Raw genomic sequence first — 25807 nt, forward strand, 5'->3', positions numbered from 1 at the left:
ATCCTTAGGCACTTTGTAACAAATTAAGCCCATCTGGTTTACTGATACCCTCCGACAGAAATCCTGTCTGACCTACATGTAACTCCAGACTTGCCGCAAGGTGGTTTACTCTTAACGACCCGATGGGCAATAAACACACACAACACCCAGACCCTGTGAATGGCCTTTTAAAATAAAGTCCCATTTGGCTCAGCAACTCACTCAGTTTGAGGTTAGTTAAAGCTGAATAATGCGTGCTAGGCCCTGTTAGCCTCTCCCCAGTAGATAAGCGAAACCTTTTGTAGTTGCTATTGTAATGTCAAAACTGCAACAGTTAATCTGTGCACTGCAAGCTCTCACAAAGAGTAAGGTGCTAATGACATGCTACAAGATGTTTAGGTGATGCTGATTGAGGGATAATTATTGGCCAAGGGACCTGGGAGAATATACCTGCTTGTTGATTTTTAAAAAAAGAATCCATGGAATTTTCTACGTCCACCCGAGGGAACTGCTGAGAGTAACCCAATCGCCTTTGGCACAACTATAAGGCTGTATCTCTGGCAGTGGAGCCCTCGCTGAGTCCTGGCACCTGACAATGGCTGTCCACACTGTCGTCTCAAATCTGGCCCACGTGTGACTCCAGACCCACAGTGATGTTGTTGACTGTTAACTGCTCTCTGGCGATAAATGTTTAATGTCCATATTGTCTCAAATCAGTGATGGTGGGATACAGAACCCATGACCCTCCGATCCAGGGGAGTGAAAGCTGCCATCCCAAGCCCAGGCTGTTATCTTCAGGCGGTGCCGGAATTAGCTCGAGGGGCCGAATGGCCTGCTGTGTGAAAGGGGGGTAAATGAATGCATGTTGTTTGTAAGTGGAACCAGCCGTTTTTGTTTTGTTTCCCTAGGTGACTGTGTGAAACAGACGGTTCGGGACCATGGGGTAAAGGGGCTGTATCGTGGTTTGAGCTCACTGCTGTATGGATCTATTCCCAAGGCAGCTGTCAGGTACACTCCCCGATTACCTACTGTCTCTTACAGGTTTGCAAAAGAGCTAAATGAGGCAGCAGTCCTCCTTCTTTTGGTATCCCTACAGTTCAGAAGCAGGCAGTTCAGCCCATTGCGTCCACACCGACCCTCCGAAGAGCGTCCAACCTAGATTCACCACCCTGTAACCCCTGCATTTTCTGCATCTAACCCACCTAATCTGCACATCCCTGGACACTATGGGTAATTTCCCATGGCCAATCCACCCTAATTTGCACATCCCTGGGCACTATGGGTAATTTCCCATGGCCAATCCACCCTAATCTGCACATCCCTGGGCACTGTGGGTAATTTCCCATGGCCAATTCCCCCTAATCTGCACATCCCTGGGCACTATGGGTAATTTCCCATGGCCAATTCCCCCTAATCTGCACATCCCTGGGCATATGGGTAATTTCCCATGGCCAATTCCCCCTAATCTGCACATCCCTGGGCATATGGGTAATTTCCCATGGCCAATCCACCCTAGTCTGCACATCCCTGGACACCATGAGGCAGTTTCCCATGGCCAATCCACCCTAACCTGCACAGCTTTGGACTGCGGAGGGAAACCGGAGGAAACCCACGCAAACATGGGGAGAATGTGTAAACTCCACATGGACAGTTGCCTGAGGCTGGAATCGAACCAGGATCCCTGGCGCTGTGAGGCAGCAGTGCTTACCACTGTGCCATCATGCTGCCCTTTGCTGGGATGTGGGTCATGAAGCCCCTCCCCAATAGCCCTTGAACATGTCACTTTGGGGACAGTGACCACAACTCGGTGACTTTTACTTTAGTGATGGAGAGGGATAATCGTGTGCCGCAGGGCAAGAGCTATAGCTGGGGGCAGGGAAATTATGATGCAGTGAGGCATGACTTAGGATGTGTGGATTGGAAAAACAGGCTTCAAGAGAAGAACACTAATGAGATGTGGGGAGTGTTCAAGGAGCAGCTACTGCGTGTCCTCGATAGGTATGTACCAGTCAGGCATGGTGTAAAGGGCCTTGTGAGGCAGCCGTGGTTTAGTAAGGAATTGGAGTCCCTTGTGAAAGGGAAGAAGGCGGCATATGTAAAGATGAGGCGTGAAGGTTCAGTAGGGGCGATTGAGTGTTATAAGGTAGCCAGGAAGGAGCTAAAGAGGGAGCTAAGAGAAGCGAGAAGGGGACATGAAAAGTCTTTAGCTGGTAGGATTAGGGAAAACCCAAAGGCTTTCTATAGGTATGTCAAGAATAAAAGGATGACTAGGGTAGGTATCGGTCCAGTCAAGGATAGTAGTGGGAAGTTGTGTGTGGAGGCGGAGGAGATTGGAGAGACATTAAATCAGTACTTTTCATCAGTATTCACTCAGGAACAGGACACTGTTGCTGATGTGAATATGGAATCACAAATAATTAGAATGGATGCCCTGGAAATATGCAGGGAAGAGGTTTTGGGAATATTGGAAAGGATGAATATAGATAAGTCTCCTGGGCCTGATGGCATTTACCCCAGGATCCTATGGGAAGCTAGGGAGGAGATAGCAGAGCCATTGGCCTGGATTTTTATGTCGTCGTTGTCAACAGGAATAGTACCAGAGGACTGGAGGATAGCGAATGTGGTCCCATTGTTCAAGAAAGGGAGTAGGGATAGCCCTAGCAACTATAGGCCAGTGAGTCTGACTTCAGTGGTGGGCAAAGTCTTAGAGAGAATGGTAAGGGATAAGATTTATGAACATCTGGGTAGGAATAACGTGATCAGGGATAGCCAGCATGGTTTTGTGAAGGGCAGGTCGTGCCTCACAAACCTTATTGAGTTCTTTGAGAAGGTGACCAAGGAAGTGGATGAGGGTAAAGCAGTAGATGTTGTGTATATGGATTTTAGTAAGGCGTTCGATAAGGTTCCCCATGGTAGGCTAATGCTAAAACTTCGGAGGTATGGCATTGAGGATACATTAGAGGTTTGGATTAGGAATTGGCTGGCTGGAAGGAGACAGAGGGTAGTAGTTGATGGATTATGTTCATCTTGGAGCGCAGTTACTAGCGGTGTACCACAAGGATCTGTTTTGGGACCATTGCTTTTTGTTATCTTTATAAATGATCTAGAGGAAGGACTTGAAAGCTGGGTAAGCAAGTTTGCGGATGACACAAAAGTCGGTGGAGTTGTGGATAGTGAGGAAGGAAGTGGTAGGTTACAGCGGGATATAGATAAGTTGCAGAGCTGGGCGGAAATGTGGCAAATGGAATTCAATGTAGCTAAGTGCGAAGTCGTTCACTTTGGTAGGAATAACAAGATGATGGATTACTGGGCTAATGGTAGGCTACTTGGTAGTGTGGATGAGCAGAGGGATCTTGGTGTCCATGTACACAGATCTCTGAAAGTTGCCACCCAGGTAAATAGTGCTGTGAGGAAGGCATATGGTGTACTGGGCTTTATTGGCAGAGGAATTGAGTTCCGGAGTCCTGAGGTCATGTTGCAGTTGTATAAGACTCTGGTGCGGCCTCATCTGGAGTATTGTGTGCAGTTTTGGTCGCCATACTATAGGAAGGATGTGGAAGCTTTAGAACGAGTGCAGAGGAGGTTTACCAGGATGTTGCCTGGAATGGTAGGAAAATCTTATGAGGAAAGGCTGAGGCACTTGGGGCTGTTCTCATTGGAGAAGAGAAGGTTTAGGGGAGATCTGATAGAAGTGTATAAGATGATTAGGGGTTTAGATAGGGTAGATACTAAGAACCTTTTACCGCTAATGGAGTCAGGTGTTACTAGGGGACATAGCTTTAAATTCAGGGGTGGTAGGTATAGGACAGATGTTAGGGGTAGATTCTTCACACAGCGGGTTGTGAGTTCATGGAATGCCCTGCCCGTATCAGTGGTGAACTCTCCTTCTTTATGGTCATTTAAGCGGGCATTGGATAGGCATTTGGAAGTTATTGGGCTAGTATAGGTTAGGTAGGATTCGGTCGGCGCAACATCGAGGGCCGAAGGGCCTGTACTGCGCTGTATCCTTCTATGTTCTATGTTCTATGGTGGAAGTCCAGTCCATTTCAGAAGGCACCTATACCAGCAGCTCAGGTTGGGTAAGGATGGTAGACTTCCCTAGAAGGGTATTAGTGAATCCGATGGAGCAGTTCAGAAGAGGTGGATATCTGGAATGAGTGGATTGTTTTGGGAGGAAAGGTTGGAGCAGCTGGATTCATTTCCTGGGTTGGTCGAGAAGATTGGCTGCAGGTATAAGTGCCTTCTGAAATGGACTGGAATTCCACCATGTTCAAGGACAACTGGGGAGGGACTTCATGACCCACATCCCAGCAAAGGGTGGCACGGTGGTTAGCACTGCTGCCTCACAGCGCCAGGGACCTGGGTTCGATTCCAGCCTCAGGTGACTGACTGTGTGGAGTTTGCACATTCTCCCTGTGTCTGCGTGGGTTTCCTCCGATTTTATAGGAATTATAGAGTCAAGAGACATACAGCACGGAAACAGAGCCTTCGGTCCAACTCGTCCATGCCGACCAAGTTTTCCAAACGTAACTAGTCCCACTGCCTGCATTTGGCCCAGGTCCCTCTAAACCATGCCTATTCCTGGCGTCTAAGTGTTGGAACTGTACTTGCATCTATTACTTCCCCTGGCAGCTCCTTCCATATACAAACCACCCTCTGTGTGAAAATGTTGCCCCTCAGGTCCCGTTTAAGTCTTTCTCCTCTCACCTTAAAATTACACTCCCTGGTTTTGAATTCCCCAACTCTAGGGAAAAGACCTCTTCTATTCACCATCTCCATGCCCCTCATGATATTATAAAACTTTATAAGGTCACCTCTCCACCTCCTACGTTCCAGGGGCAAAACACCCCAGCCTATCCAGCCTCTCCTTATAAATCGAACCCTCTAGAAACAGTAACATCCTGGTAAATCTGCTCTGCACCCTCCCCAATTTAATAATATCCTCCCTATAGCAGGGGATCCTGAAGTGCACACAGTACCCCAGAAGCAGCTTCGCCAGTGTCCTGTACAGCTGTAACGTGACATCCCAACTTCTATCCTATCCTCAGTGGTTTGAGCACTGATGTGGAGGAGCTGGTGTTGGACTGGGGTGGACTAAGTTTAAAAAAAATCAGACAACACCAGGGTATAGTCCAACAGGTTTATTTGGAAGCACTAGCTTTTGGAGCACTACTCCTTCCTCAGGTAGTTGTGAAACAGGATTGTAAGACACAGAATTTATAGCAAAAGATCACAGTGTCATGCAACTGGAATGCTATATTGAACAAACCTAGATTGCTGTTAAGACTTAACTCTGAGCAATGAAGGCAAGCAACTTTCAATGACCAGTGTGCCTGAACCCCGAGGTCTGTCTGTTCTGTTGAAGTGTGTAGGAGTGGGTGGACGTGGAAAGGACGTTTCTTTCCTCTTGTGGGTCAGTCCTGAACTGGAGGTTGGGGGGGGGGGGGGGGGCGGGGATGGTGATGGTTAAGACATGGTTTTCACATTAGGGGTCACCTTCTCCGGGCAGAGGTGAGAGGCCATTTTCACAGGGTACTGTGCGATTTCAGAACCCTGTCTCTCTGCAATGCAGTATTCCTATTAAGAGTGGATACAGCAGCAGAATCCAGGATTATTCAGGGGGTCGGTGGAATTTACAACAGAAACCAATCAGCCATGACCTTACAGAGTGGCAGGGGAGGCTGGAGGGTGAAATGGTCAATTTCTCCTCCTGTTCTGTATGTTTGCATGGTGCTCAGTTGTCTCTGGGTTTCTCTCCCATTGGACAGTGTAAAGGATCGGACGGAACTCTGTCAAAGAAGGACGGGGGATAGTATTCTCACCCAAGTGCCCAGGGGCTAATGTTTATCCCTCAATCAACGACCCAAACCGCGATTACCTGATCGTGGTCACGTTGGTGTGTGTGTATGTGTGTATGTAAGTTGCTGTGGTTTTTGCACTGAATCACTTCACTGTACCTTATTGGCTGAAAAGCACTGAGGGATGTCTTGTGGTTGCGAACGGCGCTACATGAATGCAGGCTTTAAACGAAAGCGGCCCTTCCCCTTTGTTCTCCCCATCATTTGTCGCCATTTCCCTCCTGTGCGTCCCTGTGTGGATTGGTGGGTGCAGAGGACAGCAGTTACTCGAGGAAGAGTTGGACAAGGTGTCGGGGAGGGAGGGTGGATGGAGAGCAGGGAGAGGCACAGAGATAGGAAGAGCAGGCTCTGTCTGTATGAATGAGCTCAGATGGGGCTGAGTACTTTCTCCTCCAGCTGTCACTGTGTCCCAGTTCATTCTCTGAACGGACCACCTGAGGGCAAGTCAGAGTGGAACCACTTGATCCAGTCACCTGGAAAGGGGAAATTAAACAAAGAGCCTGAACCATCAAGTCAAGAGGGAAAGTACATGCTTTCAGCCGTGGGATTTAGAATTGAAGCCATCTCTAAAATCTTAAATCCTTTGTCTTCAGATTTCAAATGGGACCAAAGTAGACTGTGGCTTCAGGGAACCTGCTATTGGGAAACAGCTTTCTAAAAACCGAACATGAGAGCACTCCGGCTTTTAACCAGCTCTGAGCATTAGCACTGATTGTCGTTAATCAAGCAGGGTGACATCCTGAAGGGAGCTGGTGTCTTCAAAACAGTAAATTACTTACCAAGGCCATCTACACACAGTGGCTCAGTGGTTAGCACTGCTGCCTCACAGTACCAGAGACCCAGGTTCGATTCCACCCTCGGGGGACTGTCTGTGTGGAGTTTCTCCCTGCGTGCATTCTTTCCTCAGGGTGTTCCAGTTTCCTCCCACAATCTAAAAATATGCAGGTAAGGATGGATTGGCCATGCTGAATTGCCCTTGGTGCCCAGGGATGTGCAGTTTAGGTGGGTTCACCAGGGGGAAATGCAGGGTTACAGGGATAGGATAGGGGGGTGGGTCTGGGTGGGATGCTCTCAGATTGAAGGGTTTGTTTCTGTGCTGTATGACTATAGGGCTCTACAATAGAGCTCAGATGCTTGTCTTGACATGTCATAATGACCTCTCAGCTGCTTCCAAATGCAAGAACTGGTTTTCCCAGTCACAAAGGGGATGACTCCAGTGAGTTTGTACAGGGTGACATGGATAATCAGAGGGATCTTTAAAAGATTGAATTAAAGGGTCTGAAGCCTGCATTGAAATCTACATCAAAGGGTCTGTACAGACTTATAAAGGATTCCTCAATGACAGAGAAATGAAAGAATATTCAATAGCTGCTTTTACTCTGCCTCATTGGATGGGAATTACTAGTTGTTAAAAGATCAGACCCTGACCACATCACTATCTGTTTGTTTGGTCACCATTTAATACAGCAAAAATTGAATTGTTGCTTTGTCCCAGCCACCGGTTCCTATCTAACCCTCCTGTGAGCACCTTTAGGGTCTTTTATTACTTATGGATAACGTGCTGTTCAACTCTGTCAGTAATCTGAATATTCTGTTCATTTGAGACTGTGCCCCCTTTAATTTTTTTAGATTACATTCTCTACAGTGAGGAAACAGGCCCTTCAGCCCAACCAGTCCACACTGACCCTCAGAAGAGTAACTCACCTAGACCCATATCCCCTTGACTAATGCGCCTAACACTACGGGTATTTAGCATGGCCAATTTACCTGACCTGCACACCTTTGGACTGTGGGAGGAAACTGGAGCATCCGGAGGAAACCCACACAGACACGGGGAGAATGTGCAAACTCCACACAGTCAGTTGCCCGAGACTTAAGGATCAAAGGGTATGGGGGGAGAAAGTGGGATCAGGGTCCTGGGGAGGTTCACATACATCCATCATAAAGGTAGCAAGACAGCTTGGGAAGGCTGTCCTTCTGAAAAACACAAAACACATGACACTTGGCTTTGTAAAGTGAGGCTGAGTAACAACAGGCAGAACGTTCTGTTGAATTCTCGTCAGGATTTGGAAATGCTGGTGTTGGACTGGGGTGGACAAAGTTAAGAATCACACAACACCAGGTTCTAATCCAACAGGTTTTATTGGAAGCACTAGCTTTTGGAGCGACGCTCCTTCATCAGGTGGTTGTGGAGGACACAATTGTAAGACACAGCATTTATAGCAAAAGTTTACAGTGTGATGTAACTGAAATTATACATTGAAAAATACCTTGATTGTTTGTTGAGTCTTTCTTCCGTTTGAATACCATGATAGTTTCACTTCTTTCATGTGTAAATCAAAAAACATTTTTAAAGAGTTACATTCTCAGCTAAACCAATTGCTGTAACCAGTCGTTACAGAGAAAGCTCTGTTGAGTTCAGAGATAGAAGGAGAAATTAGACCCACAGTCAGTCTGACCTTTGCCTAATTACAAGGTAAATCTTGAACACCCTTTGCTTTTTTAAAACAAAAATTAAAGGCAATTTCAAAACCAAATTTTCCAAGTCAACTGTGAAAATGTTGCACCATTTGATGCGGTTGGTAAATTTGGGGATGATTGTGGTCTAGTCAACACTGAAGAAGGGTGTCTGAGATTACAAGGAGATCTTCATCGATGGGGGTCAATGGGCTCAGGAGTTTAATTTGGATAAATGCGAGGTATTGTATTTTGGGAAAACGAATAACGACTGGACTTATCCAGTTCAAAGTAGGGCCTAGGGTAGAACAGAGCAGCTCAAGTACATCATTCTTTAAAACTGGCATCACATGTAGACAGGGGGGTTAAGAAGGTGTTTAGCACACTTGCCTTCATTGCTCAGACCTTTGAGTATAGGAGTTGGGATGTCATGTACAGGACATTGGTGGGGTCTGTTCTGGAGTACTGTGTCCACTTCTAGTCACCCTGTTACAGGAAGGATGTGATTATGCTGGAGGGGGTTCAGAAGAGATTTACCAGGATGTTGCTGGAAATGGAGAGTTTGAAATATAAAAATAGACTGGAAGACTAGGATTTTCTTTTGTCACTGGAGTGTAGGAGGTCGACCTTATAGAGGTTTATAAAATAATGAGAGACATAGATGAGGTGAATGATGAGGGTCTTTCCCTAGGGTGGGGGAGTTCAAAATTAGGGAGGATAGTTTTAAGGAGAGAGGAGGAAGATTTAAGAAGGATAGGAGGGGCAACATTTTTACACCAACAGTGATTGGTGTGTGGGAATGAACTAGCAGAGGAAGTGGTGGAGGCAGGTACAGTTACAACATTTAAAAGACATTTGGATAAGTTCATGAAGAGGAAAGATGAGAGGGATATGGGCCAAATGCAGGTAAGGAGGGCTGGTTTAGTTTGGGAATATTGTTGGCATGGACTGATTGGACCGAAGGGTCTGTTTCTGTCCTGTAGGACTCTATGAAGGATCAACAACAAAAAAAATTGCATTTATGAAGCACCCTTAAGATAACAAGGCACCACAAATGCATTATCAAAGAAATAACATCTGAGATACTTAATCTGACTACCGAAAACTTTGTCAAAAGGCCAGGTTATTAAAGAAGGGAGAAAGGTTTAAGGCAAGAAATTCAGAGAGGACCTGATTTTTCAAAGGAGTCGCTAGAACTGGAGCCAAGTACAACAAGAAGGGAAAGATTGTGTTGATCAGCTGATCAAGCTGCCCAGTGTTTACCCCGGTTTCCTCCCTGTTACCCCAGGAGGTGTGCAACTGCAGCCGGGCAGCATCCTCAAGACGGTGTTCCGGAATAATCCTAAAACCAAATCTTGTTTTTCATTGCTTCACACTCAGACTGTGAATGGTGCTGGTGATACCCAGCATTTACTGCCTGAGAAAGTGGGGGTGGGAGAGAGAGAAAAAGAAAGATTGAGACAGAGGGAGCAAGAGAGAGAGAGAGAGAGAGAGAGAGACAGGGGCCGTGAGAGAGGCAGGAACAGAGAAAGGGGAAAAACACAGATGGAGCCCCAAAGATGCACAGAAAGGGACAGAGTGAGTGAGAATGACAGATCGGGAAAGATACAAACTCCTCGGTAGGTAAAAGGTAAAGTCACCATTGACCTACCAGACCGTAGGGCTACTCTCTCATTAGAGAGAGAGCGCGCGCAATGACTGATGGTGGTTTAACCTGAGGGTCATCATACTTCAGGGTGAGGGTCGAGGTCGAAAAGGAGACCTTTCATTGTAACTTCAGACAACGCATGAATGGAACCAATGCTGTTGGCATCATCGTGTTTGCAAATCAGCCATCCAGCTAACTGACCCACCACAGTTAGACCGGGGGGATGGAGAGAAAGGGGGAGGGACAAAAAAGGCAGGCAGAAAGAGAGCGCAAGATGCGGAAGGAGTGAGAGTTGGGGGTGGGGTGGGGAGATGAGATAAACACGAATTGAGAGAGAGAGACAGGCAGCAACAGAGATAAAATGACAGACATAGAGAGAAGGACGGCCAGGGACAGAGAATGTGAGTGAGACAGTGAAAGATAGCTCGGGATGGAGAATTGATGGAGCCTCTCCAGCAGTTAAAGAGTTAACCCCAACGTGGGATCTGATTCCACACACAACCTCATTATTTTGTTAATGACTGCTGCCACCAATGTCTCCATGTTTGAATTTGTCTGGAGGGACATTCGATTAGATTAGATTACTTACAGTGTGGAAACAGGCCCTTCGGCCCAACAAGTCCACACCGACCTGCCGAAGCGCAACCCACCCATACCCCTACATTTATCCCTTACCTAACTCTACGGGCAATTTAGCATGGCCAATTCACCTGGCCCGCACATCTTTGGACTGTGGGAGGAAACCGGAGCACCCGGAGGAAACCCACACAGACACGGGGAGAACGTGCAAACTCCACACAGTCAGTCGCCTGAGTCGGGAATTGAACCCAGGTCTCTGTTGCTGTGAGGCAGCAGTGCTGACCACTGTGCCGCCCATTCAGCTCAGTCTACACAGACTGGACTGACCTGGGAACCTCACGTGATTGGTGGATACACAACACATCTGTACCAATCATTCCTGTTCCTTTAGTCGCCCCCTACTGCCATTCATGAAGATTTACATGCACACATTGACTGGGGCCCTTGACTGACCCCTGCTGGACAGCCAGAGATTTCAGGATTTGGCAATGCCGGTGTTGGACTGGGGTGGATAAAGTTAAAAATCACACAACACCAGGTTATAGTCCAACAGGTTTAATTGGAAGCACTAGCTTTCGGAGCAACGCTCCTTCATAAGGTGATAGTGATTGCAGGAGAAGGCTTGTTCTACTTTCCTCGGGATCCCTACTGTTTCTCTGTCCAGGAGAGCTCTTACATAAAAAGTTTTTTCCTATTGTCAAATCATTTGTGCTTTTTATCTCATCTATTAGCTTTGTTTCCAAATGAATAGTTACCGTGCAAAGTCTGTAATGCAAACCAACAAGGGTGAGGGGGAGGTGGGGAGAGTGGGAAGGGGATAAATGAAAATGGAGTTGGAGGGGGAAGTAAAGCACTATTTCCTCCCCCCGCCATGACGCCCACTTGTGTCTAAAGGCATTGAGAGCATTGATGGACACCATGTGCCTCCCTCTCCAAGCACACCCAGGCAGGATCGTAACTGTGGGCTATCTGAGGGGTAGGGGCAGACGCACCTCACGGTCATACCCTTCAACCTGCCCACATCCATCTGCACCGAGTACCCAAAGGTCAGGAGCGTGGGGCTGGGATAGTAACCAGAAGCAGGATCCCACACTGTAACCAGGCAGACACGTACTGACAGCGTGTGTCTGAGTGAACAGCTACACTTCCTGTGCTTACATCCTTCATTCATTGTGAAAGGCCTTGGGATGTACGCGGATGTTACAGGTTCTAGTTCAATGTAAATTGTAGTCAGTTTTCTGTCCCTCCTCCAGGAGTGTAACTCCCACAGGAATACCCTCCCCGATCCACAGGAATTCTCACCAATTCTGGATATTATTTCTGATTCTGTGATCTCCTCCAGCCCTTCAAACCCCCCTCACCTTCACCCTCATCCCAACTCTCCCCCTCCCCCTCACTCCAACACCCCCCTCCCCATCACCCCAGCCCTCACCCTGACCCTCACCCTCACCCTGATCCTCACCTTTACCCTCACCCTCACTCTTGAACTTTACCCTTGCCCTTTCCCTCACCCTCACCCTTATCCTATTGGAGCTCCTTCAGTTCCAGTATCTTGCACATTCTGAATTCCCATGGTTCCAGCAACAGTGTCTGTGCCTTCAACAGTTTTGCTCCAAAACTCTGGAATTCCAACCCCCAGAGCCACCCCTCCCACCAGCATCCTTTAGTCCATTCCATAAAACCTAACCCATTTGGTCATGCCTTTGGCCAGCTGTACTTAGACCATCTTCAGGTTTGAGTCTTGCTCTCGCAAAGGGCCTTGTGATGATTTGCTGCGTTGTGACGGTAATAGCCAAATGCAAGAAGTTGTTGTTGTTGTTGAACTGGGCGTGTTTTCTCTCCCTCTCAGGTTCGGGATGTTTGAGTTCCTGAGTAACCAGATGCGGGACTCTCAGGGGAAGCTGAGTAACCGACAGAGCCTGCTCTGTGGACTGGGGGCTGGGGTCTTTGAGGCCGTGTTGGTGGTCTGTCCAATGGAGACTGTCAAGGTAACTTAGTTCGTCTTCACCTCGTTCACTGCCAAAAGACATTTACTGTGTCCACAGGCAAGGCAAAAGGAACCAGCACCCCCTCAGCATCCTCCTCTACTTCAAACTGCCCTCATCAACTCCCAATCCCCTCCTCCTCAACTCCCAATCTCCTCCTCCTCAACTCCCAATCCCCTCCTCCTCAATTTCTACCCCTCTCCTCAATTCCAAAACCCTTCCTCCTCAGTTTGTATCCCCTTCCTTCTCAACTCCCAACCCCTCCTTCTCAATTCCCAATCCTGTCCTTCTCATTTCCCAACCCCGTTCTCAATTCCCAACCCTGTTCTCAATTGCCCCCCTTCAATTCTCAACCCCCTCCTCCTCAATTCCCAACCCCTCCTCACTTCCCAACCGCTTTCTCCTAATTTCTCAACCCCTCCTTGTCAATTCCCAATCCCTTCACAATTTCCAACCACCCCCTTGATTCCCAAATCTCTCCTCAATTCATAATTCTCTTCAATTCCCAACTCCCTCTTCCTCAATTCCCAACTCTCTCTTCCTCAATTCCCAACCCTCTCCTTCTCAATTCCCAATCCACTCCTCCTCAATTCCCAGCTTCTCCTCAATTCCCAATCCCCATCAATTCCCAACCCCTCCTTGTCAATTCCCAACACCCTCCTCAATTCCCAACTCCTTCCTAACCCCAAACTCCTCAAATACCAATCCCTCCTCAATTCTCAATCCCCATAAATTCCCCACCTCTCCTCAATTCCTAAGCCCTCCTCAATTCCCAATCCCCACCCTCTCAATTCCCAACCTCCTCATCTTCAACTCTCAACCCCTCCTTCTCAATTCCCAGTCCCCTCCTCCTCCTCAATTCCCACCCCCTATCTCTTCACTCCTAAGCTCCTGCCTCCAAATCCCACACACCCTCATCTCTGATTCAATATTGGGATGTGAGCAGTTTATTCCATCCGGGGATAGCAGGTCGCTGAACATTACTGCCTGTCCCTCGTTGCCATGGATACTAGTGTGCGGGTTCTTGGGAAGGGGCATCCACATCAGTGAGTTGGGAACTAAGAACAGAAATTACTGGAAAAACACAGCAGGTCTGGCAGTATCTGTGGAGAGAGCACAGAGTCATGTTTTTAGTAGAATGAATAGTTACTAATGGAGACTGTTAATGGCTGACAATGTGTTGTGTGTGGTAGTAGGCCCATGTGCTGACAAGGCCTGGGTTGGGGTAAGGGACATGGGAGAAGGTGCTCAGGCCCTAAAATTGTTGAGTCTGGAGGGCTCCAAGCGGGAAACAAGGTGTTGTTCTTCCACTTAGCACTGAGCTTCACTGGGGCACTGTAGCAAGCCTGAGGCAGAGATATTGGCCAGGGAACAGAGTGGGGGGTTCAGGCAGCTGGAAGCTCAGGGTCTTTTTTGCTGACAGAACATCGATGTTCTGTGAAGTGGTCACCCAGCTTTGTTTCCCTGATGATTAGATTACTTACAGTGTGGAAACAGGCCCTTCGGCCCAACAAGTCCATACTGACCCTCCGAAGAGCAACCCACCCAGACCCATCCCCCTACATTTACCCCTACACCTAACACTACGGGCAATTTAGCATGGCCAATTCACCTAAGCTGCACATTTGTGGACTGTGGGAGGAAACCGGAGCACCCAGAGGAAACCCACACAGACAGTTGCCTGAGGCAGGAATTGAAGCCGGGTCTCTGGTACTGTGAGGCAGCAGTGCTAACCACTGTGCCACCTGCTATGTATTGGAGATGTATAGGAGACCACACTGTGAACAGTAAATGCAGGAGACTAGATTGTGGGAAGTGCAAGTAAAGTGCTGCTTCACCTGGAATGTGTGTTTGGGCCCTTGGATACCGAGGAGGGAGAAGGTAAATGGGCAGGTGTTACACCTTCAGTGGTTGCGGGGAAGATGTGGGGGGCAGTTGGGAGTAAAAAGACAAGTGGGCCAAGGTGTCCCGGAGAGAATGGTCCCTGCGGAAGTCAGACAAGGGAGGGGATGGGAATCGGTGTCTGGTGGTGGAAATGGCAGCTGATGATCTGGATGTGGATGCTGGTGGGTCTGGTAGGTAAGGATAAGAGGAACCTTATTGCTATGGCAGGAAGGAAGAGAGGGGGTGAGGGCAGAAGTGCAGGAGATGGGTCAGACCCAGTTGAGGTTCCTGTCAACAACGGTGCAGAGGAATCCTCAACTGAGGAAGAAGATGGACATTTTGGAGGCTCCCTTGTTGAAGGTGGCATCGTCGGAACATACGTGACAGAGACTGAGGAACTGAGAGAATGGAATGGTCTCTTTACAGAAAGCAGCGTGTGAGGATGTATAGTCCAGGAAGCTGTTGGAGTCGGTGGGTCTATAGTGGATATTAGTGGGCAGTCTATCCCCAGGAATAGAAACAGGTGTTGAGGAATGGAAAGGAGGAGTCAGAGAGAGACCAGGTGAAGGTGGGGTGGAAACTGGAAGCAAAAATCCAATTCTGGGCAAGAAAGGGAAGCAGCACCAATGATATCATTGAGACATGGGAGAAAGGGTTGTGGGTGGGGCTGGGATTGTACTGGAACAAGGAATGTTCCACATACCCCATTGCTCAGACAGGCATAACCAGGGTCCTCTTGGCCACCCCTCTGGCCTGGAGTAAATGAGAGGAGTTCAAAGAGAAGTTGTTGAGGATGAGGAGGCGGGTGGTGGTGGGGTGGGGACAGTTCAGGCCTTTGCTTCAGGACGAAGCAGAGAGCCAGGAGACCATCCTGGTGGGGGATGGGCGTGGAAAGGGATTGCATGGCCATGATGAGGAGGAGGCAGCTGCAGCCCACAAACTGGACATTCTGAAAGTGAGTTGGGAGACGATGGAGAGATGGGGATGGAGACTGGCCTGGGTCAGGGCCACGGAGTATCAGGGCAGGGGGCAGAATCGGGTTACAATTCCTTCCCTAAATGATGATCTTCCAAACCTCCCTGATTTCTCGAGGAATGCAGTGGTGTAGTGGTAACATCACTGGACCTGGAAATCCAGAGGTCCAGGTAATGGTCTTGGGATGTGGGTTCAAATCTGACCATTGCAGATGATGACATTTGAGTTCAATAAAAACCTGCAATTAAATCAAACTGGCCTGATTTTGGAAAAGCCCTTCTGGTTCATTGATGTCCTTCAGGGAAGGAAACCACCCTCCTTACCTGGTCTGGCCTACATGGGGCAGCACGGTGGCTCAGTGGTTAGCACTGCTGCCTCACAGTGCCAGGGTCCCAGGTTTGATTCTCGCCTCAGGCACATTCTCCCTGTGTCTGCTGGGGTTTCCTCCAAGTGCTCCAGGTTGTCCCATAGTGTTGGGTGCATTAATCAGGGGTAAATATAGTGGGGAATCATTGAGATGTACAGCATGGAAATAGACCCTTTGGTCCAACCTGTACATGCCGACCAGATCCATATCCCTCCAAACCCTTCCTGTTCATATACCCTTCCAGATGCCTTTTAAATGCTGTAATTGTACCAGCCTCCACCACTTCCTCTGGCAGCTCATTCCATACACGAACCACCCTCTGCATGAAAAAGTTGCCCCTTAGGTCTCTTTTATATCTTTCCCCTCTCACCCTAAACCTATGCCCTCTACGCATCCCAGGGAAGAGACTTTGCCTATTTACCCTATCCGTGCCCCTCATAATTTTGTAAACCTCTATAAGGTCACCCCTCTGCCTCCGATACTCCAGGGAAAACAGCCCCAGCCTGTTCAGCCTCTCCCTGTAGCTCAGATCCTCCAACCCTGGCAACATCCTTGTAAATCTGTTCCGAACCTTTCAAGTTTCACAACATCTTTCCGATGGGAAGGTATTCCGACTTGCTGGGCCGAAGGGGCCTGTTTCCTTAGTGTAGGTAATCTAATCTAATCTAAACATGTGACTGCAGACCCACAGCAACGTGGTTCACTGGTAACTGCCCTCTGGGCAATAAATGTTGCCCCAGCCAGTGATGCCCTCACCCCATGAACAAATGTTTCATCGACCAGGTTTCTGCTGCTTGGAGACTCAGCCCTGAACTCTACGCCAACCCTCTGTTTCTCCATCTTGCTCACCCCTTTCAAGGTCCTCCTTAAAACATATGCATTTGACTGAGTTTAGTCACCTCTCCCGATAGCCCCTACTGTGGGTAGTTGCTGCAAAGCGACTTGGATGTTTTACGATAGTAAGGCCGCTACTGGAATGCAAGTTTCTGTTGTTGTGGTGCTGCCCACAAGCCCAATTGAAGGACCTCCCAGGGCAGGAACAGCAGGGGACTATTCAGCCCCCTTGAGCTTGTTGACCTTTCACCTCGATCATGGCTGACCTGCACCTTGGCACCATGGCTCCATTCTGTGGAAACAGAAAATTGTGGAAACTCTCAACAAATCTTGCCTGGGATGGTAGTGACGGTGCTGGGGGCTGTGGAAGATGGAGCAGGTAGCAGAGTCAACAGGGAACCCTTCATCAGAACCCATAGAATTTCGAAACCCTGAACAAGAATCTGCAGGTGTTGGTTTTGAAAGTTCCAACGGGCTTGCTGGAGGAGAAGGATTCAGAATGAAGTATTTTCTCAATGTGGTCTCCTCCATGTTGGTGAGACGCAGCGTGGACTGGGTGACGGTTTTTACCCACAAAACTGACCCTGAGCTTCCCGTTGTCTGCCATTCCACCAGCCCACCCTGTTCCCTGGTCAACATCTCTGTCTCAGGCTTGCTGCAGGGCTCCAGCCAAGCTCAGCACATGTTTGGAGAACACCACTGGCTGTGGCGGCACGGTGGCACAGTGGTTAGCACTGCTGTCTCACAGCACCAGAGAGCTGGGTTCAATTCCCGACTCAGGAGATTGACTGTGTGGAGTTTGCATATTCTCCCCATGTCTGTGTGGGTTTCCTCCGGGTGCTCCAGTTTCCTCCCACAGTCCAAAGATGTGCAGGCCAGGTGAATTGGCCATGCTAAATTGCCCATAGTGTTAGGTAGAGTAAATATAGGGGAATGGGTGGGTTGCGCTTGGGCGGGTCAGTGTAGACTTGTTGGGCCGAAGGGCCTGTTTCCACACTAAGTAATCTAATCTAAAAAAACCACCTCACTTTCCGTGTGGGGACCGTGCAGCTTTCTGGACTCAGTCTTGGGTTCAATCTTCTGACCCCCAACACCCATGCACCATCACATGGCCTACCACAAACAGCTCATTATCCGGCACCAATGGTCTCCATTAGCAGCTGCTCATTCTCCCAGGATGACCTTTTACCCACTCCTTTGCCCAACTCTGGGTTCTATCTCCACCCCCTCCCCACACACCCCACCTTCAGCACAGTCCAAAGCTGGAGGTGAGAGGGGAAAGAAATGGGACTAGACTAATTTAGGATATCTGGTCAGCATGGGCGAGTTGGACCCAAGGGTCTGTTTCCGTTCTGTACATCTCTATGACTATTCTACCTTTTCCTAACTACAGTCAGTTCTGAAGAAGGGTCACTGGACCCGAAATGTTAATTCTATTTTCGCTGTATACAGATGCTGCCAGACCTGCTGAGTTTTTCTAGCAATTTCTGTTTTTGTAACTCCCAAATGGCCTGACTTGCTGAGTTTAACAATACACCCCATTTCTCTCTGTTGACTCCATCACCTCCTTTAGCCATCGTAAGCACTAAGAACTTAGAATCCCTAGAGTGTGGAAACAGACCCAACAAGACCCTCCGAAGACTAACCCACCCAGACCCATTCCCCCGCCCTTTATTAACCTACACATCCCTGAACACTACGGGCAATTTAGCATGGCCAATTCACCATAACCTGCACATCTTTGGACTGTGGAAGGAAACCAGAGCACCCGGAGGAAACCCACGCAGACACAGGGACAATGTGCAAATTCCACAGAGACAGTCGCCTGAGGTTGGGATCGAACCCGGGTCCCTGGCGCTGTGAGAGAGCAGTGCTAAACACTGCGCTGCCGTGCTGCCCCTAAGTCAGATCATCTCTGTAATTGTCTATAGGAAAGGAAATAAGAATCTATCTATCCTGTACCTGCTGTGGGGGTCACCGAGGGAGTGAGAACTTTCATCTGGACCTCAGCCTGTCTCTGTCACTTTAGCACCTTCCCCACTAACCAAGCCTCAGAGATTGGGTCAGATGATGTTGTGGCTGAGATAGCAACCTTTGGCCAGCAGGAGGAGGTGCTGCTCCAGTATTGCATGGGAGCAGTGGACTCTGATTCTCACTGCTGTCGCTGATTCAGACTGAGGGGTGGTGGGGTCCATCAGTAAGGAAATAACCTCTAATCTATCCAATAGAGAATTCTGAAGTATTCAACCCCTTGCCCAGAGAGTGGTGGGAAGGCAGAACTGGCTGTCCCAGTTCTGGTAATTGTCCAGGTGAATAATACAGACACAATTTAAGGGAAACTAAATCTGTACACCATAGAGAAAGGAGTACTAGGATATGGTGACAGTGTTCGTTGTTATTCGTGTGGAGCAGAAATACTAGCAAGGACCAGTTGGGTTGAATGACCTGTTTCTTAGAATAGATAAGATTCTTGATGGCCAGTGTGGACATGATGGGTGGAAAGGCCTTTCTCCGTGCTCTAACGGTGACTCTAATGGTTAGATACAACTGAGTGGCTTGCTGGGCCATTTTTCGTTTTAAGGAGAAAATCACATCGCCATGAGGTTTGGAGTCACATGTAGGCCAGATCGGGTTGGGGGGGGGGGGGGCAGGGGAAGAGTGCGCGGGGGGTGGGGGTGGGGGGAAAGAGTGCACGGGGAGTGGGAGAAGCAGCGCACCGAAAACAGCTGTCCTTATTAATTGGCTGAATTGGGAGGGAGCCTGTTGTTGTTGTTGTTGTTGAGGTTTTGTTATGGGTGGCTGGTTGTCGGATTACGCAGTCCCTCCATCTTAATGAGATGGTGACCCTTCTTTTACTTCCAGGTGAAGTTCATCCACGACCAGTGTTCTCCGAAACCGAAATACCGAGGATTCTTCCACGGGGTCCGAGAGATAGTGCGTGAGCAAGGTGAGGGCCTGGCGTTTCTTGTTCCTCTGTCCACTCTCTCACCGTGTTTCCCCAGTTCAAACAGGACAGCTGTGTCTTTAACTAGTTCACAGCTCACAGCTGCAAATGTGTTGCTGGTCAAAGCACAGCAGGTTAGGCAGCATCTCAGGAATAGAGAATTCGACGTTTCGAGCATAAGCCCTTCATCAGGAAGTTCACAGCTCAGCCAACGTTTGATACCCATCAGACAGAGAACAGGACAGCACAGGAACGGACCCTTAGCCACATGATCTTGTGCCAAACATGACACCAAATTAAACTAATCCCTTCAGCCTGCCCTTGGTCCATATCCCTCCATTCCTTGCTTATTCATGTGCTGATCGAAAAGTCCCTGATCTGCCCCTATTGTCACCACCACACTCATCCCGGCAGTGTGTTCCCCACACTCACCACACTCTCTGTAAAAGAAAAATCTTGCCTTTTACAACTCCTTTGAATGACCCCATCTCACCTTAATTGTACACCCCCTAGTATTAGACGTTTCAACTTGGGGGGAAAAGAAAGGAGTTTGACCATCAACCCTATCTCTGCATCTCCTAATTGTATAGACTTCTATCATGCCTCCCCCTCCCCCTCCCCCTCCACCGCTCCAGAGAAACTGAGTTTTCCTGGCCTCTCCTTTGTTCTGGACCAGGCCAGACCCCCTCAAAACATTTCAAGAAAGTAGCCAGACCCTAACTTTGCTGGTTGTTGTGAGCAGGTATAGAGTGGATATTACAGGAGAGAATTAGCTGGTCAAACCACTTCATGTTAAACAAAACTTAACAAGATTACCAAAATGAAACAGTAAACAGAAAGCTGAATAACTTAACTTGTCCAGAAACCCAACAGATCATTCCAACTTAATGATGCTGTTTCCAATACTTGCAACAATCCCCATAAACACCCCTTGGCGCAAAAGGTAAAATCAAACACAGGGTCTTGCAGGAGAGATTCAGAGAGAGATCAACATGGACCAGCCTCTGGGTCCAGCAGCTTTTCACACTACTGCTAAACAAAGCTGAGCTGGGAGAATTGGCCAGGCCCTGTTCGTTGCACAAGTCTGTTTAAACTTGAAAGCCTTCTACCTGAGGCAGTATCTGTTAGCTATCATCAAATTGGTCCTAAAACCCTTCAACCTCCAGACTTTTTGGGAGTCTGTGTCTTTTACAACCTCTCTGGCGGGAAAAAAAGACAAAGACACCATAACCTTGTTAAAGGAGCAGCATCATCACACCTTATAGCTCATCCCCTCTAATCCAGGCCACATCCTGGGAAACCTCTTCTGCATCCTCTCCAAAGCCTCCAGATCCTTCCTGTAATGTGGCGATCAGAATTGAACTAAATTTGCCTAAATCTGATTTCTTCATTCTTGTTTGGGTCATGGACTGGGGGAGAGGTAATGGGTTACCCACGAACTACTTGACGGTTTAGGCCATTTCAGAGGGCAGTTGAGAGTAATCCTGACTAAATCCATACACCAGGGGAAAGGAGTGGCATGATATGGTGGACAGTGGTGGATGATATTCATGTGATGCAGAAACACCAGCAAGGACTGGTTGGGCCGAATGGCCTGTTTCTGTTATGACCAGTGTGGACACAATGGGCCTTAGCTTTGGCAGGTTTTAGATGGAATCCCTAACTGGGAACAGATACTGGGAGCATGAGGCAGTCTGTGGGATTCCTAAGCTAAAATGCTCACCAGGAGAGGTGGGGAATACAAATTTACTCAGTTAAATAAATCAGAAATGTAATGCTTGTCTCAGTATCAGTGACCTTCAAAGTTCCTGGCTGTAAAATGGCAGAGAGGCTTGACCAAGTAGACATGGAGAGGATATTCCCTTCATGTGGGGCATCATGATTGCTCAGTGGTTAGCACTGCTGCCACACAGCGCCAGGGCTAGTTCGATTCCAGCCTCGGGCAACTGTCTGTGTGGAGTTTGCACATTCTCCCCGTGTCTACGTGGGTACCCTCTGGGTGCTCCAGTTTCCTCCCACAGCCCAAAGGTATGTAGGTTAGAGTGGATTGGCCACGGGAAATGTAGGGATGGGGTGGGATGCTCTTCAGAGGGGTAAATTAGATTAGATTACTTACAGTGTGGAAACAGGCCCTTCGGCCCAACAAGTCCACACCGACCCGCCGAAGCGCAACCCACAAGTGTGGGTAGTGTGGACTCAATGGGCCAAATGGCCTGCTTCCACACTGGAAGGATTCTAGAATGAGGGTTCATGGTTTTAGGATAAAGGGTAGCAAATTTAACACAGAATGAGGAGAAATTACTTCTGCCAAATCTGAGGAATTGGGTACCTCAGATTGCCGTGATACTGGGACAGTGAAGGAGGAGAGAGACAGGTTTTTAATCAGCACTGATCGAAGGGTTATGGAGAATGAGCAGGAAAGTGGAATTGAGGCTGAGATGGGATCAGCCACCATTGTGTTAAATAACGGAGCATGCTTGAGGGGCTGAATGGCCTACTCTTCTGAGCTCGTGTGTAACACTGGGAGTTTCCATGAAGGCCAAGGTGCTCCCTCTGGTGGTGAACAGAATAATGGCAGCCACTCTGCTCCACTTCCAAGTTGGAGAAAGTGAGGTCTGCAGATGCTGGAGATCAGAGCTGAAAATGTGTTGCTGGAAAAGCGCAGCAGGTCAGGCAGCATCCAAGGAACAGGAGATTCGACATTTCGGGCATAAGCCCTTCTTCAGGAATGAGGAAAGTGTGTCCTTTCCTCATTCCTGAAGAAGGGCTTATGCCCGAAACATCGAATCTCCACTTCCAAGTTTCCAATGAGTGAAATTCCAATCTAGGCACAACCTATAGGTTTTAACCCATTTAAGTCACAGAATAGCATTGAGCTCTGGTGCAGCCTGACGTTGATTCCGAGACAGAAATATCGTCCCTTCATTGGAAACAAAAACAGAGATTGCTGGAGAAACTTAACAGGTCTGACAGCATCTGCAGACAGCGAAAGCAGAGTTAAGATTTTGAATCCCAGTGCCCCTCAATTGGATCTAGTTGCTTTCTGCATTAAGGAGGGGTGTTATGGTCCACCCTGGCTTTTGAAATACTTCTCGGCATGGGGAGGCTTCATAGAATCCCTACATTGTGGGAGCAGGCCATTCGGCCCATCAGCAACCCTCTGAGGAGCAGTCTTCAGACCCACCCCTTACCCTGTCCCTGTAACCCTGCGTTTCCCAGGGTTAATCCACACAACCTACACATCCCTGGATACTGTGGGCAATTTCCCACAGTCAGTCCGCCCTAACCTGCACACCTTTAGACTGTGGGAGGAAACAGGGAGAATGGGTAAACTCCACATGGACAGTCACCTGAGGAGGGAATCGAACCCAGGTCCCTGGTGCTGTGAGGCAGCAGTGCCAGCCACTGTGCCATCTGCCTGTTTACTGAGAGGGAGCTGTTTGGGGTGGGAGAGATGGGGACAGATACAAAACCGATCAGAATTGCCTATAACTTTCTTACTGGCTGCACAGGACCCTGGGGTTTGTGAACTCAGTGCTGCCATTGGGTGTTCCGACACCAATCATCAGGCAGGGGATATCGGAACATACAGGGAATATCGGAACGTACAGGGAATATCGGAGCAGGCATCCAAGAGAGAGCACTGCTGGTGCCCCGTTGCCTGATTCAATGACCCTTGCTCCTCTCCAGAATATTCCTCAACATCAGTGTTTCCAGGCCTCTGGCACCTGGTTTGTGAGGGGCAAGAGGTGGGGGGCAAGGGGACTGCATCCTTCGATTTTGCTCCATCTATTGCTCACAATCCCTATCCTGAAACCAATCCTCATCCCTGTCCCCATCCCCATCCTCATCCCTGACCCTATCCCTATTCCCATTACCAACCCCATCCCCACCCCCATCCCCACCTCTGACCCCATCCCTATTCCCATCCCTGACCCTATCCCTATTTCCATTACCATTGTTATCCCTATCCCCATCCCTATCCCCATCCCTGACCCTATCCCTATTCCCATTACCGTTCCCATCCCTATCCCTGACCCTATCCCTATTTCCATTACCATTGTTATCCCTATCCCCATCCCTATCCCCATCCCTGACCCTATCCCTATTTCCATTACCATCCTTATCCCCGTCCCCGTCCCAAATCCCATCCCTGTCCCCACCCCCCCCCGTCACCATTCCCCCATCCCCCATCCCTGACCCTCTCCCCATCCCCCATCCCCATCCCTGAAGGGCTTCTGAGATTTGACTTTCTATGAAGGGTTAATGGGCTGTAGGTTAATGCTGGAGGTGGGTATTGTTGCATTATGTCAGCATACCCTACAAGGGGCAGTATGGGGGCTTTGGGTGCAGGGATTGTGAATGGGATGAATATCAGGTAACGTGAATTGAACCCTTAATTCCACCATGAGGGGAGGATGGTGCAGCTGTAACCTGTCTGTCACCTGGTGTCCCTTCTCTTGTGTAGGTCTGAAAGGTACATATCAGGGATTAACAGCAACTATCCTGAAGCAAGGATCGAACCAAGCCATTCGATTCTTTGTGATGACCTCACTGAAGAACTGGTACAAAGGTAAGGTGGAAGCATGGGGAGGGGAGGGGAGGTGACCACAGCAACAGCAGAGTTATGTTAGTAATAACTGTACTCCTGATGGATTTCACAGGAGGCTGCTGGTTAGCTCAGTTGGCTGGACGGTTAGTCGGAGGTTTAGAATGGGTTTGATTCCTGGGAACCTGCCTCCTCACCCTGCTACCTCTTCAATACCCTCACCCTCAAAGATTGTGTTCCAGTGACAGTGGTTCACCATGGGCTATAGCGGGTTACTGACCTGATTTAACCAGACACCATTACATTCTCTTTAACCGAGAGCTGGAGAGGAGGAAGACTTGGAGGTGGATTAACATGAAGCTGGAGAAGCACATGACGGACAGGGGAATAAGAGTTACATTGATTGGGAGGGGGACAGTGAAGAGAGGCTGGGAAGTGGTGTGGTGTAGAAATGCTAGTACAGAGCATAGGGACTGAACAGCCTGTTGGTGTGGCTTGGACTTTTGGTGCAGTGATTCTTTCCCGTCGTTACAGTGCTGTTTGGATGAAGCTCAGTGTCTTCCACATACGAGACCTGCCTTGTACCCGGGGCTAAATCTAATGAAAAGCAACAGCAGCCAAAGGAGAAAATGCTGGAAAATCTCAGCAGGCCTAGCAGCATCTGTAAGGAGAGAAAAGAGCTGACATTACCGAGTCTAGCTTTGACAAAGGGTCGAAACGTCAGCTCTTGTCTCTCCTTACAGATGCTGCCAGACTCGCTGAAATTTTCCAGCATTTTCTGTTTTGGTTTCAGATTCCAGCATCCACAGGAATTTGCTTTTATAAAAGCAGCAGCAGTGTCTGGTGTCCACCATCAGAGGGAGACAGAGTACTGATTCTGCCTCTACTCTCCCATCAAGCATTGAATTCCAGCTACCACCCACTGTCTCGGTGAAAAGAAATTCCTCAACAACCCTCTATTCCTTCAACCATTTACTCCAAACCTGTGCACCCCCCCACCACCCCGATTTTCATAGGAAGAGGGGCAGGAAAGTGGGGTTTAGGATTATCGGATCAGTCATGAAAGGTGGAGCAGGCTCGATGGGCTGAATGGTCTACTTCTCTTAAGACTTGTGGATCTTACTAATGTCTTTAGTATAGGGAACAGCTCCTTCTTATCTTAGGTGATTCCTGATGAAGAGCTTTTGCCCGAAACGTTGATTTTTCTGCTCCTCAGATGCTGCCTGATCTGCTGTGCTTTTCCAGCATCACTCTAATCCTGACTCTAATCTCCAGCATCTGCAGTACCCACCTCCGCCTCCTTCTTATCCTAGTCTGTCATGTTCCTTTCTCCGACATTCCCTGACAAGCCTCGTGCTAGAACATTGAACATGACAGCGCAGTACAGGCCCTTAAGCCCTCGATGTCGCGCTGACCTGTGGAGCCAACCTGAAGCCCATCTAACCTATACTATTCCATTTTCATCAATGTGTTTATCCAATGACCATTTAAATGCCCTTAAAGTTGGTGAGTCTCCTACTTTTGTAGGCAGTGCATTCCACAGCCCTCCTACTCTCTGAGTAAAGAAACTACCCCTGACATCTGTCCTATATCTATCACCCCTCAATTTAAAGCTATGTCCCCTTGTGCTAGCCATTACCATCTGAGGAAAAAGGATGTCACTGTCCAACCCTACCTAACCCTCTGATTATCTTGTGTCTCGATTAAGTCACCTCCCAACCTTTTTCTCTCTAACAAAAACTGCCTCA

General features: G+C 48.6%; 1 protein-coding gene across 1 annotated transcript in view; it reads left to right on the top strand.

Annotated features, from left to right (window-relative positions):
• LOC132827283 (tricarboxylate transport protein B, mitochondrial) overlaps positions 1-25807 on the top strand; it is a 79064-nt gene that overhangs the window by 44890 nt on the left and 8367 nt on the right. Inside the window, exons 3-6 of the mRNA XM_060843915.1 lie at positions 888-987; positions 12371-12509; positions 19429-19513; positions 23979-24083. Of these exons, the coding sequence (XP_060699898.1) occupies positions 888-987; positions 12371-12509; positions 19429-19513; positions 23979-24083 (429 nt within the window). The remainder of the gene's footprint in view (positions 1-887; positions 988-12370; positions 12510-19428; positions 19514-23978; positions 24084-25807) is intronic.

This window comes from Hemiscyllium ocellatum, chromosome 24, assembly GCF_020745735.1.
Source record: "Hemiscyllium ocellatum isolate sHemOce1 chromosome 24, sHemOce1.pat.X.cur, whole genome shotgun sequence".
NCBI lineage: Eukaryota > Metazoa > Chordata > Chondrichthyes > Orectolobiformes > Hemiscylliidae > Hemiscyllium > Hemiscyllium ocellatum.